This window comes from Coptis chinensis, chromosome 5 (assembly GCF_015680905.1).
Source record: "Coptis chinensis isolate HL-2020 chromosome 5, ASM1568090v1, whole genome shotgun sequence".
NCBI classification, from domain to species: Eukaryota; Viridiplantae; Streptophyta; class Magnoliopsida; order Ranunculales; family Ranunculaceae; genus Coptis; species Coptis chinensis.
Window position 1 is genome coordinate 81827908 of NC_141460.1, and position 21128 is coordinate 81849035.

A 21128-nucleotide genomic window follows, 5' to 3' on the forward strand; every position below is an offset into this window, starting at 1 on the left:
GGATGAGGATGATGTTAATTTGAGCAAGAACAATGACAAGGACCCTCTTTCTTCTTGATACAGCTTTCTTCTCGTGCCATGTGGCATGCTCTTGGACGCAAGAGCTTTTGTAGTCCATTAATATGCCTTATCCATGTAGTAAATTGTAATTAACGGTAGTTACAGGTTAAGAGTCTTTTGACTATTGAAGATGATGATGTCTAACCGTCTAAACTGACAAAATCCACTGGGGTCTATTTCGAGTGGAATATTGGAAATGATCCCTTTGTTGTCTTTTTTGTACTCTATTTATTAGTTTTTTTTTTCCCTTGTTTATGGGGCTAACATTTTCTTGTCCATACTGTTTTTTGTCATGAGCTTAACATAGGCTATTTGTAAATGTGTTAAGCTAAGCAAGTATCAAACGTAGTAAATGTGTTCAGTGAGGAAAACTGATTTTTGTTTGTCGGCACATAATGTAATCAGAGGGCGTCACCCCATACCCTTTTTTTGTGACTACGTGGTCACAGCCTCGCAGTTTTGAAATGCATAAAAAGCCTCTCCATATGTCGAATGCTTGTTGTCGTCGTTGAAACAGTGGCGAAGCGAAGTGGGTAATTAAGCTATTCCTTGCGAATAAAAGTTTTTTTTTTCAAAACGTGTCTTCATTAAATCCAGATTGCCAGCCATTTGTTTTTCAAGAACAAAACTGTTTTTAAGTGTTCGCTCTTATACCGTGAGATGGTTGTTGCATGTTAAAAGAAATCATTTCAAAAGTATCACAGGTGTATAAAAAAGATTTGGGAACTTGTACCGATAAAGCAGGGACATGAACCAAAGATGAAACAACCCAACAACTATGGATGAACAGTTTAACTATGGATAAACTAGATCATTAAAACTTGGTAATTATTGATGTTTCAGGTGCATTATTTATCTCCAAAAGACCGCCACAGATCATTGATCAGTTTACTCAAAAAAAAGTTTAGAAGGTAGGGGGTATGTTTACTTGGTTGGAGCTACACGTGCACTTTTAGCCGATTGAAAGAACCTCGTGCAGATACGCCGCTGAATGGGGGTCCTACAAGATGGGCAGTCCTTCATTCCCTGCTTCTCATGAAGCTCGTTGCATTTTGCGCAAACAACTTGATGGGCGCATGGCAAGAAAACCACAGACATCTCTTCTGTCAGACACATCACACACTCTCGTTCACGCTTCACACGTCCGGTTTGCAGATTGTCCTGAAAAACTGGGTTCAGATCCGATGCTAAAAAGGTCTGACGGGATCCCTCCATATGCTGGGCAATGCCACCACCAGACAAACAACTAACATTGCTTCCATCAGCCCCCCAGTGCAATGCTGCCAGTTTTGAGGGATCAATCTTAAATCTTAGCTGGGCAATTTGGGACCCTAGGTCTCGAATAACATCCTTATATCTCTGTAGACCATTTGCTGATTTTGATCTTACTGTATGCTCTTCCAGTTCCGCTGAAGCCTCAATGTGTTCTCTTTCTTTTCTTATTGATTCGGCCTGCATTAGTATGTCTTCCTTCTCCTTCTTCACCTGTTTCTGTCTAACCTACGATTTTGGACGAAGAAGAGCACCAAAACAGAAAACAAGAGTGATCAATAGTTAAAAGAAAGAAGAAAAATGACTCGGAGTACATTGAGAACGTTACTGTAGGGTCCACATTCAACATAGAAATATGAACGTTACTGTAGGGTCCAGGTCGTCAGCGCCTTTGGATTCATTCAACATAGAAATGTAATATATATGCAAGAAACAGAAATATATATATGCAAGAAACAGTAAAAACTTTCCCTCCTTTAAACTCCAAAGTAGCTAAGCTATTGACAGTTAACATTTACCACTCTATGTATGGAGTAGGTCACATAAGGGGACACCAACTATTGGTCCTAACGACTAAACGCACCTATTGATGAAAGTGTGCTTATGATTACTGCTCTTTGGGCTTAAAATACAATTTTTGCAGAAACTTACCTCCAACTGTTTTAGAAACTTCTGAGCTTGTCCCACTTCTTGCTCCAGCTTAACCTGCCTGCACTTCACCCACGCAAGCTCCTCTTGCAACGTGATCTTTTGGTTCTCAGATGATTGAAGCTTTTTTTTCATCTTGTTTTCCCTTTTTGCCACATCCTTACAGCTCACAGCTGCCTCTGCGCATTGCTTCTTTGCTTCCTCCATCTCCTGCCTCAGCTTGGAATTTTTTCCTTCAAGCTCGTGAACCTCAGCATCAGTTTCTTCAAACTTCCTATTTGCCCTTGACAAGGCATTCTCCATTTCAGAGAGCTTCTTTATGGTGTTCTCTTCCAATGATTGCCGTTCTTTTTTAGCACATTCTGCCTCTTCTTTCTCTTGCCTCAAGACCTTAAGTTCTGCTTTATCCTTGCTCAGCCTACGAGTAGCTTGCAAAACCTTTTGATTTGCCCAATCTGTCCACTCCCCAAGCTGGTTTCGCAAGTCCTGTGCCCTGACTGCCAGTTTTAGAATCACTTCGTCCTGTTTATCATTTGGCACCCACTTCCCTGTGGTCTTATCATATGGTATCCCAAAAGAGCTATAATCAGGAACCCCTTCGCTTGAATAGGTGAGACCTGAAGGAGCTTCGCTTTTTGAAGTCATTGAGGTAGATACTTCAGCTTTTGTCTTAGATAATACAGCTGGGGATGATCTGGTGTCAGCCATAGGCAATACAGTTGGGGATGGTTCGGTCTTGGCCTTAGATAATACAGTCGGGAATAATTCCATGCTAGCCTTAGGTGATACAGCTGGGGTATTGCCGTCTTTTGGAGTAGATGCTGAGGTTTTGTCCTTGACCGGACGACGCTGGGTTACTGTAGCATGACTGAGCTCGGATTCCATGAACTTTCTAATCGTCATGGGAATATTCTTTGGAACTTTCCCAATAGAATCAGAGACAGCCTTGAGTTTTTTATCCAAGAACAAACCACCAAAGCTACTAAGCTTTCCTGTTCGCATTGTTCCTCTATAGTTTCTGTCTACTTGGATCTTATGTCGGACGATAGTTTCTCTCTTAGCACCACTAGACTGAGCCTTTCTACCACCCACTGGCTTTTCTGCTGAGCTAGAAAACGACTGGTATTTAGCTTGAAGATGTTCCTCAATGACACTGAAAGTCATCTCCATACTGCGGGATGTGGAAATTGGACTTGCTTTCTCTGGAAGTCGCCCTTCAGATACAACAGACTTCCTTGGGTTTGGCAGATTCGGAATTCCTTTCACAGCAGGCATTTCAGATTGGGTTCCATTAGGACTAGGGACTGGAGATTTTGAGTTACTAGAATCTGGAAGGTTATCTTCGGCACTATTACATTTCAAATTCAACTGGGGAAGCGTCGAACCAGATGAACTACCCCCTGGGACCTCGTCATTGCCTGCACAACTTGAGGAATCACCATCGGACGCACAAGCTTGGGAAACATTCATGTCATTTATTAGCAAGCACCACATTGCGTCACCAGTGTTCAAACGTGGATCAACCTCTGTAAGCACACAAACCATCTCCGCCAATAAGTAATTCTCTAGCTGCTCTAGATTCTCAAAGAAGTTATCTTTAGAAGCATAAACCTCTTTCCCAGCTTGCAAAATCGCTAGTGTATTATCCACAATATTCGACACAGTGTCTTTAAATCCATAACAAAGGTCGGCCCTCAAGACAGCCTTTGCAGCAACATCTTCACTGTACCCAGAAGTAGCAATCAACTTAATCGCACTCCTGAATATCAAATCCAAACTATTCATACAAAGTTCTTCAAGCTGGTCTTCTGAAAGTTCATTCCACTCAGTACCTTGTAACTTCTCTGGCTCTAGTTTGCGTCCAGGTCGAGAGGACTCTACGTCTGGCAAGTTTGTAGGGCCAGACAACAGAAGTTCCACTTTGGAACCATCAGGGTCATCTCGACTACAACCACACATGTCACACAAACCATATTGGTCATGAATTGCAATGTCTTGGAGTTCCTCACCAGAAAATTCATTACCAACGCACACGTAGTGTGGAGGAGAACCCGGGGCCTCATTTGGATCAATTAGAGGTAAATCAGATAAAAACTTTCTCTTATTTCTACTTCCAGTTTCTTGAACCACAATAGTAGCCAAAATTCCAGAACTACCAGCCTTAAAAATACTAACATTAGCTTTCTCGGCAGACATTTTCCCAACTGAACAATCTTCGCCCAACCCCTATAATTCTTCAGTGCATTACCAAAAAAAACCAATTCAACATAAAAACAACAAATATATAAATAAATAATTCAACTTAAATTAATAAATAAATAAAAACGCAAAATGAATAAAAACAATATAAATTCAAGAAAAAAAAAAAAAATGCATGTCGGTTGGGTACATATATAAAAAAAACTTACCAAACTAAAATGCTTTCAGTGAGAAGTTAATCAATATGTGTGTTGAAGCATTTGCATGAAAGTTTTTTGTAATGGGAATTTGTGTGTGCGGTAAAAGTTGAGAGAGAGTTTTTGGGTTTAAGGAAGGAGATTTTGTGTTTAGTAGTCAAGTGGTTCGGCTTCTTTAGTTATAGCCTATATCACTGAACCACGGTTAAGGTTCCACCATTTGGGCTGGCCCACAACAAAAAAAAGGAGATAATTTCTAAGTGGGTAACAAAATTATTATTTGTAGAATGGTGGTTACAAAAATGGGATAATTCTGGGTGGGTTACATATTTGGTAGCATTCAAAATCAAATCATGGGACCCACTCACGGTGCAAACGTTGAAAAATCAACTATAAATTTACCGCAACACTGTGCCTGTCCACAGATTCAGTATGTAGATTATTTGACAAGATTGTTACCCACCTGTAGATGGTTATGGTTTTCTGTGGATTTTCAACACATGTCCAATTTGATACCCATTTCTTCCCAAGTTGCTTTCAGGTTAAGAAAAATATGTTCATGTATTGAAAATAAAATCTACTTTATTGTGATAATTTTTAGTTGTGTTTTAAGGAAAAGGTTTATTCGTTCCTTGTCCAAACAGACGGGTTGCATCACCAAAATGGAATTTTATTCAATAGTAACAGAACAGGAAAATAGTTTACTAATCACACATAAAACTCGAAATAACAAAAAAAAATAAAAAATGAATAACAATAATAGAAGACAGTGGAGATCGATGAGCTTCCATGTCATTTATTCCTTAAAAATATGATTTGATTATTTTGATCCCAGTTTATTCAAATCCCTCATGAAATCTTAGGCTTCAGTTGTAGTAGGTCTGTTCGCCCTGACGTAGTTTGCAACTGCTCTTGCCATACCCCAACCAGCAGTGACAAAAGAAGTATTGGCCTCAGACCCTTCTTTAACATCGAAGGAAGCAGTGGTTCTTATGACACATGAACTAGAGTCTCTTGGGGTGATGGTGAACATATTTGCGTATGAATTGAAACCATATGTATCACTCAAAAATCCTCCTTCGATTTGGGTAACTACCTTTGTGCGTGTTGTATGATCGATCCTTGTGAATTGCTCGTTCCAAGTAAGAGGTCCCCTGTTTGCTGCAAAACAGTAGACAAATATGATGCACGAATTGTTAGCACAAAATTAGAATTATCGTTTGGTTAAGCTAGGGAGGTAGCACTAGCAGTGTCAATTGAGTGATGCTGTACGCAGGATCATGGTCTAAAATGTTGATACCATCTAACAGTCTAAGCATATGATCAAACATGTATACACTTTTGGAAAGAAATGAAAGTAAACCTGGCCGAAGGACAATGTGCAAAATTGTTCCTTGTGTACCATCGCCCTCTAAAACATCTATACTCTGAAAACGAGTAGGCAACAGGTCTAGAATGAGCCTAGGAAGATCAGGCGAACTGTACACAGCCCATATTTCCTCGGCGGGAAGGTCGACCTCCAATTCACTCCACACTTCAGCAAGCATTTTCTTATCAAAAACTTAAAATTAGTGTTATTGAATTTTGTTTGATGAAATTGAACAAAGTCCTTGCCCTTTTTATAGCTACATTCTCATTTATTTGTTTTGATTGGAGCATAAAATATTCATTGAAGACCACTGTTGTTGCTAACGAATTTTAGACACATGCAGTCAATTCGACTAATTTATTTTTCATACTTAATTGGACATAAAATATAAATATGAAACATGTGCAGCAAACCTAACATTATTGTAGTCAATTCACTCAAGCTCGCCGTAGCTGCCGAGCAGGCCAAATTAATATGACTTGGCATCAAATTCGTATATACATTACATTATGGTGATATGTAGCTTGCTGCTGAGTCATGATAGGCTTTATTTTGGCTACACGTTAGACTTAGAGACTCACATTTTTCTTTTCCAATTATTCTGATCAGGCTCTTATTTGTAATTCGGTAATTCTTAACTGCCCGCTGACCATATTTTTGTTTTCTCTTTATTTCTTTTTCTCCCCTTCTGAATTTGTGTTTCAAAATAACTATTTTCTAATCCATTCTGATTTTAGTCATGATCGAGTTTAACATAGGTCACTTATTTACTCTAAGTATCAAAGCCGCAGTAAATGTGCTCATAGCATCATCAATGCACTGCTAAAAACCATTTCTAATGTGACAGATAGCAAATTTTTTAGTAATTTCGTTTACCAACGCACTACTAAACACCTGTTTCTATCTCAGCAATTGTTAAATTCTCGACCAAAATATTTGCACGGGACAACTTTAGTCGTCCAGATGTTGGACGGATCAAGTTTTGCCGTCTAGAAGTTTTTTATTTTGTTTAATAAAAAATTAAAACGGCTGGATTTTTTTTGGGCCCAACGGACATATTTAGATCTATTGGACTTGTAGCCTATATGTATTGCATTCATGTCTCACTCAATTTTCACCAATTCACTCATTTTTCTCTCATCTTTTTTTTTTCATTCTTCAACAAAATGTCTTCACAAAATATGAAGTGTCATCCTCATCCGAGACGTAGTTTGCATTTCATCCCTGCTGAAGATGAATTATTGTGTCGAACACATATGCTTGCAATTGTCAGAATGGAGTGTGTTGTTGTATTGTCAAATTATGGACATAGACGAGTTTTTTGGGATAGAACTTGTGAAATATTCAGACACAACGATAATCGTGGAGATAGAACGCGTAAAGCCTTATTAGACCGATTTTTGAGGATTTGTAAGAATTGTAATAAATATCTTAAATTGGAGCGTGCACTTAAGATTGTTGGTGCTTTCAGTAGTGATGAAGAGCGAAAAATTGCGGCAAAACGTATGTTTCTAGAAACTAAAGGAGTGGAATTTGTTCATGAACGTTGTTTGGAAATTTTTGGAGATGTAGCTGAGTGGTATTAGTAGATGTTTTAGCATTGAAATTTATTTAAGTTTTATTTTGTAATATGTTTTTATCGTTTAAGTGTATGTTTTTGTATGATAGATAATGATATTTGAGGGACAATCATCAACATCACACTTTCAAAGTTTGCCAATCCTCCAATGTTCCATCATCATATGTAATAATATAATGATGTATAATAATTCGGATAGAAATATAATAACGTATAATAATTTGACGTATAGAAATAAAATGACGTATAAAAATATAATGACTTATAAAAATATAATAACTGTAAGGGGGATTTCCCGTCGTTGATTGGATGACACATGGATGGGAAATGACCCAGGACTATAGATGTTCAGAATGAGACGAGAGCAATCGAATCAATTCTGTGAGTAAGTGATCTTGTGCTTATCATGAGTGTTTAGTAAGCATGTGCCAGACACGTGACTGACCGCCTCTAAGCATAACAGTTCTCCAAGTCGTTAGGAACTGATATGGACAGTTCCTGAACAGAAGGAAACTAAAGAGGGCGATCTTTGATGATCGATAAGGAAATAATCATAATGACATATCTTTAAGAGTTACCTGTTAGATCTAATCTTCCCATATGCGATGGGATATGATGACCAAGAAGGAAAGGTGCCTCTAATAAGATATGGTATAGATTCAGACTTCCATAAGAAGAGGATTCCTAATAGGAAGGCAGAGTCGTCTAAAGATGGAAGGGAACTCACAGGCGGTGAGGTTAACCCTAATCCTAGGACTCTCAAGACTCTTCATATATAAACCATAAGAATTCGCTCTTAGGAACTACGCAAAATAAGGTTTGATTCTTCTAAATAAACAAGGAGATACGTAGGCAGCTGTCAAGCGGTTCAACCCTGAATACTATATCATCTCATCCCTTCTCGATCAAGAAAAAAGGTTCTGATGAATCACAAGGCACATAGGAAGATCAGGGGATACTCAAAAAATCCCCTACAATAACGTATAATAATATAATGACATATAATGCATAAAAAAAATTGGACATAGCCTCCTTTGTTTGATCGACATAATTTATATACCTAAACCTGTTAAAATTCTCAACAACAACAACAACAACAACAAACCAATATAATTATTACAAAATATCTACATGCCATTAACACTATGGAGCACTGCCTTGACTGCTATGGTAATTCTCTCTCCGTCTTCGTTCTCTCCCTCTTTTAGGAGCATTGCCTTGTTGCATGATCTCGGTAGCTACTCTCTGAGACATCAACGCAATGTATGTAATTTAATTATTAAAATCTAAAATTTGAGTTATAAAATAAATATTTGAAAATGTAAAACATGTAATTAATAAAATTACCAAGGCTTCCACTTGGTTTGTTAAATCTGTTATCGTTTGGTCACATTCATGAAGTTGTTGCTCAGAGTGTGCTCTTTTAGCTCGTTCATGGTCTAAATACCCATAGTACTATTGAGTTTGGTCAATTAAACCAACTCAAAGCCCCTGGTTGAGTAAGATTTCATTTGCTAAGCGACCACGCAATGTTTCCGGCATGGTGTCAATATTTTATCTAAGTTAAATATATATAGTGCATTGAAATTAACATAATAAAATATAAATATACCTCATTAAGTTGTTGGAACTCAGGTACAAGCCCAGACAAGATGCTATCATCTATACGCTCAAAAGAGATGGTGGTCTCCATTCCCTGGGAATTAACAACACGATATGACCATACGTGATGCGTCATATGGATCACTAGGTAGGGGTGCATTATAACCATGATATACTTCGGATGTTCTGTTGGAAGTTGCAGGGTCTGGGAATTCGACGTCTCGTATAAAACTTTGACTAGTTGCTACATTCATGTTTGCACCTCTATAAAGTGGACCCGTAGAGAGGTTTCCCCTAGAAACTTTCTGCCAATAAGTTTCATATTCAATAGTAGAGTTCACATCAACATAATTAGTAACTCTAGTACTGATTTTGCCCCTTTGTTTTGTCTCTGCTCCTTCTCTTGGAGGTTTGTTCGGTGTAACTCTAGTAGTTCAATGCTCATGCAGCGAGAAGAAGTGACTGTCTCCGAATTTGAACAAGACAAGGCCGACTGGTTGTGAAGTGTGGTCTATTCATGGTTACTCTAGAGGTTTCACTGTGTTGTGGTTTGGATCGAGTGTGTGAGCTTGGGACGGCAGAGATGTGCTGGATAAAGCTCGGAACTTGACTCAAAGATGCGGCTGGTTGGAACTCTGGAGGTGACCGTTGACAAGAGATGTCCTTTACAACCTCTCTGGATGGGTTTGTTTTGGATTGGGATTGAGAGTGGGCTTCTTGGCTGCTGAAATTTGGTTTCTATGGTGGGCTGGGGGCTCTGTCGAGAGGTGGGGCAAATGACATTGAATGGAGGGGCTGGTTGGTTGTTTGGTGGTGCTGGGAAAGAGCTGCTACCATAGGTTGTGTTGGCTGTTTGCTGGCGGGTAGAGAAGATGGTGGTGGGTTGTTTCGTTCCAGATCCACTTCTTAGGCGGGTGTATTGGTTGGGCTTGGATTATTTGGATACTGGTTGTTGTCCCAGGCCTGAATAGTTGGGCCGGTTTATTAGCTGATATCTAGAGCGTAGACTTAAGCCTGGCTAAGGAGATTTTCACCAGCTTTTGGTCTCCTATGCTTGAACCTAGTTTGAGCTCTGCCTAACGGGGTTTCAACGTAGTTAGTACCAGTATGGTTGCTTAATTGCACCAAGATGTTGAATTTTCCACGGTTCACTTGCATATCCTCGTGATTTGTTGTACAGAACATTGTAAACGAGGATGCGAGTGGTACTATAAATGTAAGGATATATTATATTAATACAGGTGGGGGTCTACCTAACCCTAGCTTAATTTATTTTAAAAAAAAACATAATCAGTAAAACTCGTCCATGCATTCGCAACGCGATACTGCTCAATCAAAAAGGTGGGCACAGTCATAGCACGCATGTCTGTGGGTGGGGGAGCAGGAACATATCTAAAATCCAACAGTCAGCATGGTCACCTTATCTCCAAGGAACCAAGCACACATATCAGGGTTTTTTAGTATGAACCTTGTTAACGACATGATCGAACGAACTCTACTGAAAGATATGTGTATGCTCATATCGAGAACCTTGCCACGGACTCCAAACAATAGATCTCACACTTTTAGTTTCTAATTAGCTCATAGCAGCTTGGAGATCATTATGGACCTCTTCTTTGACTCTAGCGTGCCTTAGCAGTCCATCCCTGTAGGCGATACCATAAGTCTTTATCTCAATCACTTCTCAGTATATGGTTTAAACAAGCGAAATACTCATACCACCAGTACTGAAATAATCAAATGACAGTGTATTTTAACGTAAATTATATAATATTTAACTAACAAAATAAAATCTTATATCTTAAAATTTAAATCCTCTTACCTGTAGTATCCACATAATCCTGTTGCATTGCTTTCCCATTTCATTTGTCTGGACAAACAAATCAAGCCCAGTATACATATGTGCCATGAAAGCACCACCCCACTCAAAATCATCCAAGTTATCAAGGTCTACCAATGACGCTAACCAACCAGTCCGAACCCCAGATTTTTAAGTCGTGAAATCCACTTGGCCCAAAAAATATAACATAAAAGCCCTGACAAACTCATCCTCCACCTCTGAGTTTGCTCCAAGTATAGGGCATCAATTTGATGTTCCAGACAATAATCCTCATTTAATTGATACATGTATATTTCTCTGAAGGTCAGGTTCAAAATGTATCTACCACCAATATTCCGTAGTACAAGCTCACCATCAAAATCAAACAACGAAAACAGTAAAGTCCTTAACCTTCCCATATCCTCTTCAATACTTGAATCAAACAAAATGGGTTTTTTCTCGCCCACACTTTAACCCATCAGCATTGAAAACTCAAGTGGCGTACGTTATACCAAGCTCAACATATGGAAGGTGAAAAGTGTGCGTGGTGTTGATAAGAGCCTAAAACTCTAGTTTCAACCCCATAATAATATTATATTTATGCCAATTATATTTATAATAAATAAGAGTTAGTAATATTTACGTATTTTTGTGTATTTCAGGTCTTTAAATCAATTATGTGAATAAAGACGTCACTTTTGCAAGAGAAATGAGTCAAATTGATTGCTAGAGAAATTATATGATTAAAGCCCAAGTTTGAATGAGAAAAAGCCTTTTTAAAGCCTAGTCAAAGCTAAAAAGTCAAAGTCAACGCAGGTAGAAAAAGAGCAGAAAAGTCAATAGAACTTCCGTAGGTCGTATCTTTGGACTCAGACCTCGGAATTGGGCCAATTATATGTCAAAACAACCGCCTCAGAATAAGCTTTCTAATAGTCCAAGCTGTGACCCAATCAAAGTAGTAAAAATGGACGAAAATAGTGTTGTAGTAAATTCCTATAGAGAAACCATTTTTGGACTTAAGTAATTAGGTTTTGGACTTGATTTAGTGGCCCAAAACACAGCTCCAAAACTCATACACGAAATTATAAACCTAACCCTCTCTTATATAAAGAGGATGAAGGCAAAACTCTATTCTCTCTCCCTTCTATTAGTTAGAATAATTTAGATATCTCCCTCCCATTAATTAGAATAATTTAGCTCTCTCTCTCTCTATCCCCTTTCTTTAGTTTAATATAGTTTAAGTAATTAGGGTTTATAATTGTAGCCTCCATAAAACCTCCATTAAAATACCTTCAAGTTATTATTATTATTGAATTCAATTGCTTCTCTTTCTATTATGTATTCTTCTCATTCTTTTATTCATGATAGTCCCATGAATCAAAGCTAAACTCGTATTAGAGGGAGTTAGAATGAAGCTTTGAGATGACTTGATTTGTTACTATAGATTGTTTTTTAGGGTTTCAAGTTTAAGTTTTTCTTGACTTAGAGATAAGAAGAGTTTAACTTAAACTAGATAATAGTGAGTTTGTCATGAGAATGAGAACAAGCTTTCTCTCGTGCTAATTAGTTTATGACTAGAGATAGTATAAAGTAATTAGGGATCATTAAAGGTCTAGTCTTTATATTTTAACCTTGTGTGAGAATATCTAGACTAGGGTTTTCCATACAAATCTATGCTAACATATTAAGAAATTAAAAAATGGATTTCAATCTCTCTCTATTCTTCTCCATATTTTATTCAAGTAATATTAATGTATAGGACCTATTGATGACATGTGGAGTCAGACGTACAAAAGGGTTGTACGCAGAATTGTGAAGAGAAAACCTGATGTAGCGAATCAAGTCCGCGGTAACCTAACTGCCGAGAACTGCCATATAGGGAGTGGGACAGGTGGAGAGCTAGAAGGCGAGGGGTGGAGAGGAGATGAACGAAGCTGATGAGAGGGGGAGTTAGGAAAAAGGGGATAGGATAAAAAGAGGAGAGAGGGGAGAGAAAAGAGGAGAAAAAGAAAAAAGATCAGAGAGAGAGTGAGATTGTAATTTGAGAGAGAGAGTGAGATTGTAATTTTTTGAGTATACATTTTGGCGTCGTCTGTGGGGAGAGCGAGATAAAATGGCCACCATAACAAAAAAGGGAGTCGGAAGACCTAGAAAAGAAATTATTCGAGAGGTAGTAGAGGAAGTGGTGAGCGAAGAAAGAGAGGAGGGTGGAAAGGAAGAGATATCTGATGTGGCGGCAGACGCCACCAGACTTATGTAAGAAGAAATAGTCAGGCTAAGGAACGAGAATGACGAGTTGGAACAGGGGGATCGTCGGGGCAGTGAGATGGAAGGGGAAAATGAGGTATACCAGTTCCGCGGAGTAGATCCAGAAGAGGGCATCACACCGGGCGAAGTACGTGCAATGATTGAGAAAGATAGAGAAATGAACCGTGTGGTTGAAAAAGTGAACCAAAGTGCCGCTCAAAAGGAGGTTGCTAACCTCAATAAAAATCCACTGGCGGATTCGATCTGGAATTCGGAGGTACCTAAGAGATTTAGTCAACCAAGATTTGAAAGGTATGATGGGAAGGGTGAACCAACTGATCATTTGCATCATTTTAGACAACAGATGCCATTGTGGCAGGAAAATAAGTATGATGGACTGCGCTGCATGATGTTCCCTGCAAGCCTTAAGGGGGGAGCCTCGGATTGGTATTACCGCTTATCTTCGCGGAGCATCAGTAGATTTGAAGAGCTAGAGCGTGCCTTCGTGGACCATTTCATCCACCAAAAACGGAGGGTAGTGGATATCGCGGCATTATTTAACATCAAACAGAGGTCAGCGGAATCATTAAGGGAATTTCTGTGCAGATTCAAAGAAGAGACCTTGAGGGTGGAGAATCTGGATGAGCATACCGCGGTAATTGCATTTCAGCACGGCTTGAGGCAGGGGACTAAGGTCCACGAGTCAGTGTCCAAAATCGAAATCACCACTCTGCACGCTCTAGGTAGAAAAATATATTCGGTACGAGGACATAATGCAAAGAAATGCGAGGGAACAAAAGAGATCTGGGAAGGCAGTGCAGGCGGTGGATAAAGATGATCGAAGAGATAGGGGAAAGAGAGAAGAGAGAGAAGGGGGATCCTACAGAGGGGAAAGTCGTGGACCCGAAAGAACAGGAGAGGTATTCGCGAAAGAAAGCCGTACCGTGAGATAAAACAAACACCCCTTAATAGGCCATTAGAGGAAATCTTGCCACTTATCAAGGGGTTGCAGCATTATGAAGGACCGCGAAATACACCTGGAGAGATAGAGGGGAAACCTTTTTGTGCCTATCATCAGATTAGGAACCACGCCACTAACGAATGTTATGCTTTGAAGTGGCTGGTGGAGAGAATGATTGAGAAGGGGATGCTCAAAGAATATGTCGCGGAGGTTCGTCATCCGGAGAGAGGGCAGGCTCTTGCTAGGATCTTGGGAACAATAAATGTCATTTACAGTGGAGAGACACTCGGAAGAAATGCCCACCGAGACAAGATCAGAAGGACAGCGAGCTTACAGCAGGTAAATGAGGTGGCAAGCATGCCGCGGTTAGTTTCAGGAATCTCAATTGGCGAAGGAAACATAGTGTTCACACCGAAAGGTTTGGAATCAGTGATTTCGCCGCATGAGGATGCTTTGGTGATTACCATAGCGATGGGTAATTATCTAGTGAAGCGAGTGTTGATAGACTGCGGAAGTTCGGTAGATCTATTGTTTAAAGGGGCCATGGAAGAGATGAACATAGATAGGGATCAGTTGAAGGTTTCTCAGACCAATTTGTATGGCTTCAATGGTAGCATGACAGAGCCACTGGGGGAGGTAACGTTGCCAGTAATAGCAGGTCCGACGACGGTATTCACCAGGTTTATGGTGGTAGATACTGGGTCCCAATACAATGCCATTCTAGGGAGAAGATGGATTCATGAAATGAAGGTCATTCCGTCGACCTATTATCGTGATGATCGCTTCCCCGCCGGGCGGGGGTGTCTGAAAAATAAGGGGATCAAGTCGCCGCGCAAAATATACACCAAGTGACGGTAAAAAATATGGTCCGGGGAATAGGGGGTGAAAAACCGACACACGAGAAAGGAGAAGCGTAGCAATCACAGGAGGCGGACTTGATTGAAGGATGCGAGTCTCCTCAGGGACCGAAAACTCTGGATGAGATTGAGATCGTGAACCTGGGGGTGGGAGAGGAAGAGAAATTTACTTCGGTCGGATCGGACTTGCCCGAGGAATGGAAAGTCAAACTGGTACAGTTATTGACCGAGAATGCTGACATATTTGCATGGGCGATTGAAGATATCACAGGGATAGATCCAGAGTTCGTTTGCCATCACTTGCATATGAAGGAAGGTGCGAAGCCGGCCTGTAAGACAGAAGATGAGAAGCGTAAGACCAAAATACGCGGAAGGGATTCGCGAGGAGGTTATACGGCTTAAGGGTGCGGGGATAATCAGGGATGTAGAATGTACGGAATGGCTGTCCAACGTTGTCGCTGTTCCAAAAAAGAACGGCAAGGTCAGAATGTGTGTTGACTTTACAGACGTGAATAAAGAGTGCCCTAAAGACTGTTATCCTATGCCTCGAGTGGATGAGTTAGTAGATAGAATTGCTGGTTTCAAGGTGTTCTCTTTCATGGATGCGTCCATGGGATATAACCAGGTCGCGATGTTCGGCCCAGATCAAGAGAAGACTACCTTCGTGGTGGAAGGAGGTACTTATTGTTATACAAGAATGCCTTTTGGTTTGAAGAATGCGGGGGCTACATTTCAGCGGTTAGGGGAAAAAATGTTCGAAGACAAGATTAGGAAGGGCATGGAAATATATATTGATGATATGGTGGAAAAAACGCTGAAATGGGCGGCGATGCTTAGTTGTTACGAAATCTAATATCATATTAGAACAGCGGAAAAAGCGCAAGCCTTGGCGGAGTTCCTAGCAGAATTTCCAGCCGAGGATCCCACTTGGGGAGAGGAAATGGTCATGGCTAAGGAGGAAGAATCTAGACATGATCCCTTGGACCCTTGGGATATGCGCAATGGATGGAGAGTATTCGCGGATGGATCAGCTACAGATACCAGAAATGGGATTGGAGTAATTTTGGTGACTCCTGACAACACAAGGCTGGAGTTGTCAATGAAACTGGGATTCGCGGCTTCTAATAATGAGTCGGAATATGAAGCAGTGATAGCAGGTTTAAATTTGGCACAAGATCTGGGAGTAAGCGAGTTATCGGTATTCTCTGACTCTAACTTGGTTATTTGTCAGATGAATGGGGGTTTTGTGGTGCATTGTCCAAGAATGGCACGATATCTAGAGGTTCTACAACGAAAAGCCAGCCAGTTCAAAAGGATTCAGTTTGCCCATTTGGGCCATGGTGAAAACAGACATGCTGACGCTTTAGCATATGTGGCCGCTGTGCTTCCAGGAACAGAGGGTCGTTCTATTGAAGTAAGAGTTTTGAGCAGGCCAAGTACATCAGAAATTGAGGGTGTGTGTCTCACCATTGAAAGGGAGGCAGGTTGGATGACACCTATTAAAACTTTTCTTATGGGAGCAGAGATAGAGAATACAAAAGAGAGACGAAAGATGGAGCAAGTCAGTCAGAGATATGTTCTGTTAGATGGGGATTTGTACAGGAAGAGTTTCAACGGACCACTATTGAGATGCATAGGGCCACAGCAGGTGCAAGAAGTGTTGGCCGAGGTACATGAAGGTGATTGTGGGAGTCACTCAGCGGGTCGAACCCCAACCCATAGATTGATATCACAGGGGTATTTTTGGCCTCATATGAAAAGGGATGCAACAGAGTATGCAACAACTTGTGAGAAATGCCAGAGGTTTGCACAACTCATCCATTCCCAAGCGAAGCCACTGCATAATGTGTTTAGTCCGTGGCCATTCGCCATGTGGGCACTGGATATAGTGGGGCCTTTGCCCATGGCAAGCGGCAAAAGAAAATTTATGTTGGCCGCCACTGATTATTTCACCAAGTGGGTGGAGGGAGTGGCACTACAGCAAGTCAAAGAAGAGAATGTGAAGAAGTTCCTTTGGGAGAACATAATATGCAGATTCGGATTGCCCTATACAATCATTTGCAGATAATGGAACACAATTTACTGGGGGAAAGGTACGTCAATTCCTTCAAGCCTACAAAGTGAAACAAGGGTTCTCGGCACCATACAATCCGGAGGGGAATGGTCAGGCCGAGGCATCAAACAAAATCATCATGGACAATTTAAAAAGAAAGCTGGAAGATAGAAAAGGAGCGTGGGCTGATGAATTGAATCATGTTTTATGGGCTTATCGTACCACACCGCGGACTTCGACAAATGAATCACCATTCGCGATGGCATATGGAGTAGAGGCTGTCATACCGGTGGAAATGATAGAGAAAACGACAAGAACCAGGGCCGTGGAAATGGGTCTTAATGAAAAGATATTAGCCATTGAGTTGAATATAATTGAGGAAAAAAGAGATGCAGCTCGCATACAACTGGAGGAGTATCATAGAAGACTACAGAGACAGTATGATAAACGAGTAAAGTCGCGGGGATTCATGATTGGGGACTTGGTGCTGCGAAGGGTTACCCCAGCCACTAAGAAGGAGAATGACGGCAAACTAGGACCCAACTGGGAAGGACCGTATGTCGTGACAGCGAAGGGAACTTCTGGCACTTACAAGATTGAAACGCCGGCAGGAGTCACGATTGAGAAACAATGGAATATAAGAATGCTGAAGAAATTCCATGAAAGAAGCAGTGTGTAGCTTTCGGTGGGACAAGAAAATTTTGTTTTTTGTATATATATTGTGTGTGGAATTCTAAGTCAATGAAACAAAGAATGCATTCCTGGAGAAATAGCATGAATACTGGTTAATCAAAGGCAGCGGGGGGGGGGATGGGGGGAGGACACAACGGTCGAATCCAACTAAGGGGGCAAAATAAGTGCCCCATCAGAGCCATTCAAAGAGAGGGGGGACGAAAATCGCGGGACGCCCGTCCGAATCAAACCGGGGCAAATAAGTTGCCCCATCAGCTTCTTCACAGCCATTCAAAGAGACGAGGACGGGCTGGGACGCCACATCCGAATCAAACTGGGGCAAAATGAGGCCTTTATCAGTTTCAGCCTTTCCAATAAACAATGGGGGGATGAGGGGCAAAATGAGGCTTCCCCCATTCAAAGAGAGCGGGGACGAGCCGCTTCGTGGACGCCCGTCCAATCAAACGGGGCAAATAAGTCGCCCCATCGCTTCACAGCCATTCAAAGAGAGCGGGGACGAGCCCTTCCGGAGACGCCATGTCCGAATCGGGGCAAAAACTGGGGCATGGCCATTCAAATCAAAGCGAGGGGAGCCCTTCGCGTCGCCGAATCAAACCGGGGCAAAATGAGTTGCCCCATCGCTTCATAGCCATTCAAAAAGAGAGGGGGGGACGAGCTTCGCGGTTGCAACGCCCAAATCAAACCGGAGCAGGTGAAGCCCGAATCTTCACAGCCATTCAAAAAAGCGGGGGGACAAATGCGGAACGCCCGAATCAAACCGGGGCAAATGAGCTGCTCCTATCGAGCTTCACAGCCATTCAAAAGAGCGGGGACGAGCCTGGGGACGCTTTACCGCCCGAATCAAACCGAGGGGCAAATTCGCGGACGCCATTCAAAGAGAGCGGGGACGAGCTCTTCGCAGACGCTTGGGCGCCATGTCCGAATCAAACTGGGGCAAAATGAGCTGCCCCAATCACAGCCAAAATAGAGCGGGGACGAGCCTTCTTCATGGGTCGAAAGAACGTCCGAATCAAACCGGGGCAAAATGAGTTGCCCCATAAGCTTCATAGCCATTCAAAAAGCGGGGGGGGACGAGCCCTTCGCCATTCAAATGGGAGCCCCGCTATCCCATCTTCACGACCATTCAAAGAGAGCGGGGACGACGCCACGTCCGAATCAAAACGGGGGCCATCAGCTTTCAGCCATTCAAAGAGCGGGGAGCCCGCTGGCAAAATGAATGCTTATCCGAATCAAACTGGGGCAAAATGAAGTTGCCGAATCAAACTGGGGCAAATAAGTTGCCCCATCAGCTTTCATAGCCATTCAAAAGAGCGGGGGACGAGCCGCCCGCAGACGCTTCGTCCGAATCAAACCGGGGCAAAATGAGCCGCCCCATCAGCTTCACAAAGCCCACGTCTTTCAGCGGGGAATCAAACGGGGGCAAAATGAGTTGCCCCCGTGGGCTTCATAGCCATTCAAAAAGAGCGGGGGGGGACGAGCCCTTCAAGGGTTTGTAACGCCCAAATCAAACCGGGAGCTGCCCCATCAGCTTCGACATTCAAAAGAGGGGAGCCCCAACATCCGAATCAAAATGGGGGCAAAATGAGCTGCCCCTATGGCCTTCGCAGCCTTTCCAAAAAGACGTCCGAATCAAACCGGGGCAAAATGAATCATCAGCTTCGGCCATTCAAAGAGAGCGGGGGGACGCCCTTCGTGGGCTTTGCGTCCGAATCAAACCGGGGCAAATAAAGCCGCCCAAAATCGAATCAAACCATTCAAAGAGAGCGGGGGGGACGAGCCCTTCGCAGACGCCATGTCTGAATCAAACCGGGGCAAAATGAGCCGCCCCCCATCAGGCTTCACAGCCATTCAAATAGAGCGGGGACGAGCCCTTCCGGGTCGCTAACGTCCGAATCAAAGGGGGGGGCAAAATAGTTGCCCCCAAGGGCTTCATAGCCATTCAAAAAGAGCGGGAGGGGGGGGGGGGGACGAGCCCTTCGCGGTTGCAACGTCCAAATCAAACTGGGAGCAATTGAGCTGCCCCCATCAGGCTTCACAGCCATTCAAAGAGAGCTGGGGCGAGCCCTTCGCAGATGCAACGTCTGAATCAAACTTGAGGCAAAATGAGCTGCCCCATTAGGCTCCACGGCTTATCAAAGACAGCGGGAGAGAGGCTTTGCGGACTGAATATCCAAATCAATTATGCAGCAAACTTAGGTCAAACAGAAAAGAACTCCAACACTAACGAGGTAAAAAGAACATTCGGGAATTAGGGGAATTAGACCGCTAATGTAAATTCGGAGTGAAACACAATCGACATTAAAAGCCTCTTTGGGCTTACCCGTAAATACTGCGGTATATAATACAAAAAGTGCAATAACTCATAGTTGAGGGATTACAACAAACACAAAAACATAAGTTTCGCTTAGAAAAAGACATAAAGTCAAATGTGGTACTACTGCCCTTCAGCTGCATCCTTCGGAGTGGACGCCAAATCCCCTTCACCAGAGGAAGGAGGATCGTTATCCAAGTCAATGGGAGAGGCAACCAGACTGGGTGTGGGTAGAGGCATCCCTTGAGTAGCAGCATCAGTGAGAGAAGGGACCTGAATGGGCGCGGGCAGGGGAATAGAAGCTGGAATATCCGCTGCTGGAGGGGGAACGGGAAGAAGACGGCCAGACGCAGTGAGAGCTTCAAGCTGTTGTTTAAGTTCACGGCTAATCTTCTTCTTGGCAAGACTATGAAATCGGTCTGCAGCCTCCGCCACGGCCTTGTCTACAGCGGCTTGAGTTGCTATCTTACCCGCTGCTTTTTGGCCCTCGAGTTTGGAGGTAACACTGGACACATAGTCGCGATGTTTATCTTCAGCCAGCTGGAGCGCCTTTTGATTCTTCACGGCTATTATTCGAAGATCGTCACGATCTTTCTCCAACTTGGCGTACTTGGCCCTCCAGCCATCAGGGCCTTCGATTTCTTGCTTTGCGGTCTCCAGCAATTCCAGTGTGTTGGTGAGGCCGCAGACCACGTAGCCAATGTCCAAACTCAACTGAAAAGAATGATTGGTTACTAAACTATCCAAATGAAAAGATAAGTTGCAAGGAGAAAAATTTATACCTTTTCCCAGCCGTGGTAGATGGAAGCTCTATGCGAAGCAAACGAGACAGAATCTCCATATGCTTGGTCTTTCGGAAGATGTGAGCTGAAGAAAAGAGATGCCGCTACAGCGGTGTTTTCTAGGGCCGAGTCACGAGTTGTTATATCCCGTTCCCTGACCTTGAATTGAGGGTGCCATATGTCAATGGCCCCAGATGGCATAGACCCAGAGGGGTAGGGTTCTTTACCAGGGCGTCGTGGAGGACCAGTTGGTCGCAACGGTACAGATGCGGGTTCCGTGAAAGCAGGAGCAGCGGTTCTCGCCTTTTTGGCTGGCGGACTCTTGGCTGCAGCTTCGGGAGCCTCCTCCCCATCCGAGTCACTGTCCCAAAGTTTGAGCTTAGTAATGGCCATGGCAGCGTCAGGTACCGCGGAGGAGGGTTGACTGAAGTCGTCTTCCTAATCAGCCACGGCAGAGTAGGAAGAGGGGGCGGGGTTAG

At 42.5% G+C, this 21128-nt stretch overlaps 4 protein-coding genes across 5 annotated transcripts; 2 read left to right on the forward strand and 2 right to left on the reverse strand.

Annotated features, from left to right (window-relative positions):
• Window positions 1-858: 858 nt before the first annotated feature.
• Window positions 859-4885, reverse strand: LOC147499289 (putative E3 ubiquitin-protein ligase RF298). Of its 2 annotated transcripts, none has more exons than XM_086561125.1 (3): window positions 4389-4885; window positions 1984-4206; window positions 859-1560 (listed from the first exon to the last, which is right to left on the reverse strand). In XM_086561125.1, exons 2-3 carry the CDS (start codon window positions 4174-4176, stop codon window positions 985-987), a joined length of 2769 nt encoding a protein of 922 aa, XP_086417251.1. In that variant the 5' UTR covers window positions 4177-4206; window positions 4389-4885; the 3' UTR covers window positions 859-984. The 2 variants fall into 2 exon arrangements, with proteins under 2 accessions (XP_086417251.1, XP_086417250.1); XM_086561124.1 differs by having other exon boundaries at window positions 1984-4214.
• Window positions 4886-5025: 140 nt separating this feature from the next.
• Window positions 5026-5974, reverse strand: LOC147499290 (S-norcoclaurine synthase 2-like). Its single transcript, XM_086561126.1, has 2 exons — window positions 5740-5974; window positions 5026-5537 (listed from the first exon to the last, which is right to left on the reverse strand). Exons 1-2 carry the CDS (start codon window positions 5921-5923, stop codon window positions 5236-5238), a joined length of 486 nt encoding a protein of 161 aa, XP_086417252.1. The 5' UTR covers window positions 5924-5974; the 3' UTR covers window positions 5026-5235.
• Window positions 5975-14124: 8150 nt separating this feature from the next.
• Window positions 14125-16878, forward strand: LOC147499291 (uncharacterized). Its single transcript, XM_086563447.1, has 2 exons — window positions 14125-14611; window positions 15680-16878. Exons 1-2 carry the CDS (start codon window positions 14125-14127, stop codon window positions 16876-16878), a joined length of 1686 nt encoding a protein of 561 aa, XP_086419573.1.
• Window positions 16879-17122: 244 nt separating this feature from the next.
• On the forward strand, window positions 17123-17542 carry LOC147499292 (uncharacterized). Its single transcript, XM_086563448.1, has one exon. It carries the CDS (start codon window positions 17123-17125, stop codon window positions 17540-17542), a length of 420 nt encoding a protein of 139 aa, XP_086419574.1.
• Window positions 17543-21128: the final 3586 nt, after the last annotated feature.